We start from the raw sequence: 8,898 nt of genomic DNA, 5'->3' as shown, positions 1-8,898 counted from the left end.
CTCGCCGGAAACTGGGTAAATTTTAAACGTTCATAACTTCTTCAATACTCAACGAAATCAAGTGATTCGAAAACAAAAATTATACTTCTCAATGAGACGAAGAGAATGGTACCTTTTTAGATGGCTAAATCACCGTGGTTTGGCTGAAAAAACGGCTCAAAAGTGGCTAACTCGAGACCAAGACAACCACTTTCGAGCCATTTTCCGGCCAAACCACATCTATTTAGCCATTGAAAAAGGTACCATTATCTTCGTCTCATCTAGAAGTATGATTTTTGTTTTTGAATCACTTGATTTCGTTGAGTATTGAAGAAGTTATGAACGTGTAAAGTTTACCCAATTTCCGGCGAGTTTTCAAGTTTTCACTCGGACCAGTCAACTTTGAGGCTATTTTCCGGCAATATCCGGCAACCATTGGGCTTCGAAATAGGTATAATCTTATTCTACACGTTCCTATCTTCATTTTGATATATTATGGGTCAAATTTGGTTAAGAAACGATTGAGTTACGAAGCTTTGAAAATTGCCCAAACTTCCGGCCAAGAGCTCCGGGACACTTAACGGAGTTTTTAATAGAAGAACCAAAATGATGGATGGTGGACAATCTCAGGGACCACTTTTATCGATTTGGAATCTCAGGGACCAAGTGATGAGTTATGCAAATCTCAGGGACCATTTTAGCGATTTACCTTTTTTTTTTGTTAATATCTTAAACCTATATTGTCTATGTGTGTTATAACACGTGAAATAATTAACACATTTTGTGTTCGGAATATATAAAAAATTATCGTGGCTCTCGTGTTCTATCTCTCACTTGGCTTAAAATACCAGGTCTAGTCTACTGCTTTCTCCAATGCGCAGTTGTCTTCTTCACATCCAACATCGCTGTCTATGTTATAGTACTCTCCCTCTCTCTCTCTCTCTCTCTCCTATTTTCCCCAGTGGTCCTTCCTCTCTTTATATCTCTTATCACTGTCTGGGGCTAAGCCCATCATATACCTTATTTATAGGACTGCTAGTGCCACTTCTGTTACTAGCTACCCTTTTCCTTCTCCTCCTTCTTTCATCAACTTCTCCTTCCTTTCCCCCCTCCCCAGTATTTTTCTGTTGCTAGTCTCTTTTAGGTTAATATTCTCGTTCCTAAACCCTATATATATAAAGCTCCATTGCCAGGCTGATCATTCATACATATATATATTTTGAAAACGATAATATAAAATTAGCTACTTGTCTAGCTAGGTAAGTAAGGATCATGTCTAGCAGAGGGTCAAGGCAGTCAGGTACTCCAGCGATCAAAGATGACCAAATCATCGAACTGGTGTCCAAATTACGTCAACTGGTTCCTGAGATTCGAGATAGGCGCTCCAACAAGGTAAACTCTTCCTCTCTGCTCTCAATGAAAATACATCGATCATAATACTGGAGTCATTATTTGTACTTTAAAAAAATCATTGATTTTGCACTCATTATCGTAGGTAAATTAGCAAATACGTTGTTAAAACCGCATATGATATGTAATATAGAACTTTTTTTTTTAATGTACCAATAACAATTTTCTCTCATGCTGCATATGCATCTAGATTTGAAAAGTTCTCAACAACAGTAGAAACAATGGAGCAAAAAGAGGTAACTTTAGGACCGGATGTAAACTGTACTATTGCAGTCTATTTGGACTGTTATAGTAGTCTAAAAACTTGACCCGGACATCAAGGGATCAATACATTTTTTCCATGGTAACTAGATATATATGGGTTGATAATATTAATATCGGTTTCCCATTGACCCATATATTACTAAACAGTGTCGTGGTTGGAGTTGGGACCATCTAGTAGTAAACCTCATCACGTGTCACGTGTCATGTGGCATGTGATGGTATGTTTAGAATTTGGAGAATTTATTACGTTATACATATATAATATGTTATACGGAGAGATTGTTTTGGGTAAGCAAATTTGATGATGTTGTGCAGCAGTAATGTTACAAAAAATTATTTCCTTTGTAGAAATATTAGAAAGCCAGTAGTTATGGCGCTAACTAGGATCTGGGTTTTGCTTTGTTGTATGGTGCAGGTGCCAGCATCGAAGGTCCTGCAAGAGACTTGCAACTATATCAGAAACTTACACAGAGAGGTTGACGACCTAAGCGAGCGACTCTCCCAACTGCTCTCTACAATTGATGCTGATAGTCCGGAGGCCGCTATAATTAGGAGCTTGATTACGCAGTAGATGGATCATCAGATCATGATGAGAAACCCTAATATTATATATATATATATATATATGTATGTATGTATATGTATATGTGTGTGTATGTGTGTCTAAGAGCATTTTAATTTATATAGTTAAGTGTCCTTTTACTTTCTTTCCAGGTTAGAGTACTTAGTACTGTATGTATTTAAAGATGTCATGTGTGTTGTTAATTAGAGGCGTACTGTATTCTAGTTTGTTTAATAAATTGAAGGACTTGCACTGCTACTAGCAAGTCCTATCATAAAGAAGGAATTCCTATTTACTCTATGTAATTTCTTTACGCAAAAATGATTTCTGCACATTTTTTCTTTCTTCTACACATTCTCACAACTTAATTGTTGCCTTTGAATTGAATAAATGTAAAGAGAATTAAAGGATCGACAAACAAACAAAAACGGGCAGAAGAAAAAAAAAAGGGACACTTTGGATGCGGTCCCTAACTATCAATATTCTTTGATTGAAGCCTTTTTAGTTTTTAGTTTTTTATTAAGGTCCTCGACATTAATATAATAATGTAAGTTACTATATTTTTAAATTAAAAATTAAAATTGAAATTTGTAATTGTTTATATTAATGAGATTTTAAATAAAATCCATAATTTATGGGATTAAAAATAATAAAATATAAATTATACTCTCTATTATATTGTGTGTGTGTGTGCGCGCGCGTGTGTGTGTGTACATATATGTATGGGTACATTAACCAAAATTAACAAAAAAAGGTATTGTACCAAAACATGGATACATTCTCAAATCAACGAAAAAGAATGTACCCATATAAGTTTAAACATGGATTAAAAAATTTGAATGGATTTTATATTAAAAAAAGGGTACATTTTACATATAACAAATTGATATATTTGAGAATGGGTACATTTAAGATTTAAAAAATTGAAAAATCATATGAATGGGTACATTTAAGATTAAAAAATTGAGAATCTTTTTATATATATATATATATATATAAAACTAATAGGTACAAACTTAATTTAATTTAATTTTTTATTGTTTTGGAAATGTTTGAATTGAAAATTAATTAGAAGTTTAATAGAGGTGTGAGTATTAAACCCTAAATTAATTACTAATTTTTATATTAAAAATTATATAATAAACATGTAAATTCATTATCACATTAATGATAGGGACTTGAATCAAAATTTGAGAACTAATAAGGTCTTAGTCAATGAACAGTAAAAACTAGGGACCAGATACTAATTTTTCCAAGAAAAAAATTGAAAAAAAATCATTTGCCATTCTGTATTCTAGCTAGGCTTCATTGAAACTAAAAAAAAAAAGACAATCCCAAGCCAACAAGGCTCTTCCTTTTGCAAGGGTTGGGAAGGAAACATTTATACGTAGCCTTACTCTTACTTTGCAAGAGGTTATTTCCACTACTCGAATTTGTGATCTTTTGGTCACAAAGAAACAACCTTTTTGTTCCGCCAAGACTCACCCTCATTATTCTGCATTTCATTGAAATTGAAACCAGAAAATTGTATATCCGCACTGCATTTACGCACAAGATTAGTGCTAGCTCTTCGTTTATATCCTTTTTAGGTAGTGTGGTTTTTGGTTATGGACTTCAAACTTAGTAATGTAGAAGTCTCACTTGTCACGCTTGTCTTTCTCATTATATTCCAACAGACGATCGTGCATGGAAAGATTATTAATTAACTTGCCTGTTTTAATATTATAATCGTGGCACAGTAACATCAAATCGGCCAAACCAATATGTCGCAAGGTTCAGCAAAACAGCCACCAAACACTCACGTGAAAATAATTTGATCATGATTGTCGTTTGTTCATCTCCACAAACTAGGGTCCTAGCTATAGTCATGAAAGTTTGAGAGTCCGCAACGAACTAACATCTTGCATAAGAGTTCATATGATTTCGACCCTTTCCAGTACTCGTTGTTTGAATTTTAAATTAAATGCTCACATTTTATTATGACCACTGTTCTAAAAATCATCGCCTAACGCTGTTTAGACCCCACCTAGGCGCTAGGTGGTTGGTCACCGCCCCGATTAATGCCTAAGCGTTTGAAAATTAAGAAAAGTGCCTAGACCTGCTGAGGCACCCGCTTAGGCACCGCCTAACCTGCACAGACCCGCCTAGCCTGCACAGACCCGCCTAGACACCTGCCTAGGTTGCAACTCACTTAAGATAGAAAATAGATAGCTTTCTTTTTGCATTTTATTGTTTCCAATAAATTGTAAGAGACTTATTGAACACTTAAATAAACACACATTATATGTTTGCTCATCATGTTTTCATTATGTTCTAATACTTCATAATATATATTTCATTCTATTTTCTAGTTTATGATGAAATTATTTATATTTTAAGTATAAACAGATACTTATTTACACGAAATACAATATATTTATTTAAATCCGCCGAGTCCACCTAAGCCCCAACCCGCCGCCTGACTAGTGCCTAACATCTTTTGGAACTTTGGATATGACATCGAAGCTGACAACTCAATGATATAGACTATAAGAGTGCTCATCTTTGTTAATTGCCATACAACTTGTGAAACGTTTATCCGAATGTCATAAGAGTTTGAGAGTCCGCAACGTATTAAAATCTTGCAAAAGAGCTCATATGATTTTGACCCTTACCACTCGTTATTTGAATTTTAAATTGAATGCTCACATTTTAATATGACGTTAAAATTGACAATTCAATGGTAGGCGGTAAGAGTACTCATCTTCGATATTTGACATACAACTTGTGAAACGTTTATCTGGATATCTAATTATATGTATATTGCTTAATTGATAATCAGTTGAATTTAGACTGGATTAGAGAGTAGCCTTTGGCATCATGATGTAAATTATAGTAGCCTTTGGCATCATGATGTAAATTAGCATTACTTATATATCATATTCCGTTATATTTCACTACTCTGCAATTGCATCAAGGTATTTCAAGCTCATGGGGTTTGCCGAGTTTTGTGTGACGAAAACAACTTTATCAGTCACATTATAATGTGACTAACTGATCCTTTGCTGCAAGCGCTTGAAATATATGGGATATTTTGGTTCCGGTCGTTTTGGTTGACCAATATCTTGTTAGAGGAGTCCTCCACGAGGAATCCGTTTAGTCTTAAGTTTAGGACTTGATGATGTACCTATTTCCATTTTCCACATGTATTCTTGTACGTTAAGTTAGCTTTGCTTTTACATCAAGTCATAACCGTGTATATAAGTGCACCTTGTGCTCTCAATACAATCATCAAGTTCTATAATTCTACATGGTATCCCGAGACTAGGTTATTAAATTTCAATTTTAATTAAGAAATTTGATTACGAAAATTAATAGATCCTTCCTACATTAATCATGCAAAGATTAATATACACCATGTAGTGATTTTTTCTTTATATTTGAATTGTTGAAAATATAATCAAAATTTTTATTTATATATACATACTTGTTCGCATCCCACATCTATGAATATTTTTTATTATTACAAGCGATATTTATATTAATTTATACTAAAAAAATGAGAAGTGTATGAACCCCAACGCTAACCACTAGGGCAATCAACTAGTTGCACATCTATGAATATTTTTGACAAACCTAATTTATAATTCATAAATTCGTTAATGCATGAATGCATGCAACCATATAATGTCATCCTCAAAATCAAGGAAATGAGCACACAGTTAAAGCGGTATAGGGCAATCAATCACATATATAATTAAGATTAGACTAATTACAAAAGGACAAACGGGTGACTTCGTTGCTTCCTGATCACTGTGATCAGGTCAATGCATTCATATATCCAAAAGAGACATTTGAGTTTGACCATTCATCGAAGGAGTCATCTACAAACTATAAACTTGTAGGTACATGATTAGGAGAGGGTTTATGGGAAATTTCCTTCGATTAAGAAACATGAAGAGCCTAATTAATTGAATCTGCAGAGGTTGTCAACTTTGGAAGAAACATTAATGAATCCATCGAGGAGATTGCCTATACTCGAGATTTTCATTTTGCTTCAAATCAGGGACGGAACATCCATATATCATTATATAATTAGAGAGATACGAGAAAAAAAAAATTCTTCCAATTATAAAATAATGTGTTGTACGTACCGTCTCGTGTTCTAGACACACTAGAAAAACTCTTGCATACCATATGTATGCAACATTTACATTATTTAATCAAATCATTAGCACCATAAACCACGGAAAATGCGAGCGTAATTTAATTTACATGAACTTTTGTTTGATTGCTAACAAACAAAGGAAAAAGGAGAGAGAAGGAAACATTGGACTGTAAGTGGTACAGTACTACGTTAAGTTATCTTACAATTAAATTGATGTATAAGACAATATAAGAAAACAGAGTTATAAACAAGATGCTAATTAATCCACTCCTCCAAGGCTGTGGCTGCCGTTTGGAAGGAGATTCTAGATCACTTAACAAAATCCATCAACATTAGGTTCCGGACCACTCAATGAAACCAAGACATCAAGGAGATTCTGGATCACTCAACGAAATCCAAACTAGGATACGATTCCGGACCACTCAACAAAATCGTGGAGTAGAAGGGATTTCAGACCTATCAATGGAATCCGAGTGGATACGATTTCGGACCACTCAACAGAATCACGGAGTACAATGCATATCGAACCACTCAATGAAATACAAGCTAGATACAATTCCAGACCACTCAATAGAATTGTGGATCACGAGGGATTCCGGACCACTCAACGGAACCCCAATAGATACCTAGTTCTAGATCGCTCAACGGAACCGAGCGGAAGTTCAAGGAATATAGCAACGGCTTGAAGAAACAATACAAGTACCAAATACTCAATTAGAAAGGCTGAACGAAACAAAAAGTGAAACAAGAAAACAAGATGTGAAACAAGTGTCGAAGTAACAAACCCCATGACAATTGGTTAATGGTCCACTTCTAGCCCTCACATTTCATCACATCATGCCAATCATACAACACAAACCACATTTCAAATTTGTACGTCAATCACATTTCATAAATATTTCCAATTCACAATCAAATCATATAAATTGATGGCTAAAAATAAAAATAGCAATTCAATAGGAATTACATTTAATAACCAAGTATAACACAATATGGCGCCACTAGTACGTAAATCGAGACACGTGTCAAACGAGACAAACACGTCATCTCGCTGAGCCCAATAAGCTCCATGGAATCTCAACAACACTCTCGTTGAGCCCAATAAGCTCCATGGAATCTCAACAACACTCTAAGATCAACGACAATCTAGAAGAACTCAGACTAGTTGACTAAAAAGTTAACCGTCGATCAAGGTCGAGAGTAGGGTTCACAACCCTAGAAATCTAAACCGGAAGATCCGCCTATCAGATTTCTGATCCATAACTTACCAAAGTCCACATTATACTTCTAGAACAACGTACTTAAATTTCATTACGATCCAACGGTCGGATCTTCGCCAATCGGTAAAGTTGCCAACGTTTAGTTTTACAAACTTAGAGATCCAATTTGGGAAGATCCGTAAGTTCCTATTATCCTCAAATATTACGTATTAAAGTTTGGTCAAGATCCAATGGTCGTATCATCAATTCATATAATGTTCAAGTAGTGGTCTCTATCAAAACTATAGTCATATGATGAGATTTCGTCAATTGAACATCACCTATTGAATCAGGGTATCCAAATTAGTCTAGGAAGGTTAGGTGGGGTCTCGGCCCACGCGCCGCCACACGTGGCAGCCGGCCACCCCGACTCATCGAAAAAGTCAACTATTTCAAAAAATTCAATTAGGGGAGTAATTTTCATACATAAGCCGAAGTCCAATTCGGCCGGGAAGTGCTTGGAATTACCTCAAACCCGCCGGAAACCCTAAATAGGATGTGCTTCGATCCATCACCTTTGGTGCTACGCCACCCCCAAAACTGTTTGGGCCTTGTTCCTGAGTTCAATGAGAGTCTAATGGTGATGGAGATCTAAGGAAATTGTTTCACAAATGGTGGTTCAAAGCCGAGAACCACTCGGACCCGATGGTGGTTTTTTTCTCAAAAACAAGGCTAAACACGTCGAGTTTGGATGAAGATTGATGGAAAAGTGGTAGGGAAATGATTTGGTAGTGGCGGGGAGATTTCATTTGCTAGGAAAACGTCAATTGAACCGGGTCAGGGTGAAAGAAACGGGTCAAGGGGAAGAAGTCTGGGTTTAGTGCTTCTCACTTCCCTCCTTTCTCTCATTGATCTCCCCTCCTATTGGGCATCTCCCTTTCCCCCCTTTTCATTTCTCTCCCGCCTTTCCTTTCTTTCCTCTCCCCTGCTGCCATTTGGCATCTTCTAGAGTTCTTTCTTTTCTTTTCTTTTTTCATTAAAAAAAAACAACTAAAACATCTCTAATTTCTTCGTTTCAACTTTGATTCGCAAACAGTTTTTACCTATGCATTCGTGACCTATGTGTTCGTGAGATTGATCTCTATTCGAAAATATAAATTGTGACCTCGAAAGGTTTACAAATTTTAGATAATTGATTTCCAAACTTCAAACTTCGTAACTAGTTTAATTAAAATCTAAATTCAAATAAGTTGATATAAATTCTCCAAAAATAACATAAAATCTCAATAATACAAATACATAGATTATAACAGTGCATGAAATCCAGGAACGGGATT

The 8,898-nt window shown here is 35.3% G+C and overlaps 1 protein-coding gene across 1 annotated transcript; it reads left to right on the top strand.

Moving 5' to 3' along the window:
* The first annotated feature begins 992 nt into the window (after nucleotides 1-992).
* LOC126612628 (transcription factor PRE6-like) lies at nucleotides 993-2,515 on the top strand. Its single transcript, XM_050281092.1, has 2 exons — nucleotides 993-1,371; nucleotides 2,069-2,515. Exons 1-2 carry the CDS (start codon nucleotides 1,252-1,254, stop codon nucleotides 2,222-2,224), a joined length of 276 nt encoding a protein of 91 aa, XP_050137049.1. The 5' UTR covers nucleotides 993-1,251; the 3' UTR covers nucleotides 2,225-2,515.
* The last annotated feature ends 6,383 nt before the right edge of the window (nucleotides 2,516-8,898 follow it).

Source organism: Malus sylvestris, chromosome 17 (assembly GCF_916048215.2).
Source record: "Malus sylvestris chromosome 17, drMalSylv7.2, whole genome shotgun sequence".
NCBI lineage: Eukaryota > Viridiplantae > Streptophyta > Magnoliopsida > Rosales > Rosaceae > Malus > Malus sylvestris.
Note: the sequence above shows the minus strand (reverse complement) of the source record. Positions and strands in the feature narration are given on the sequence as shown.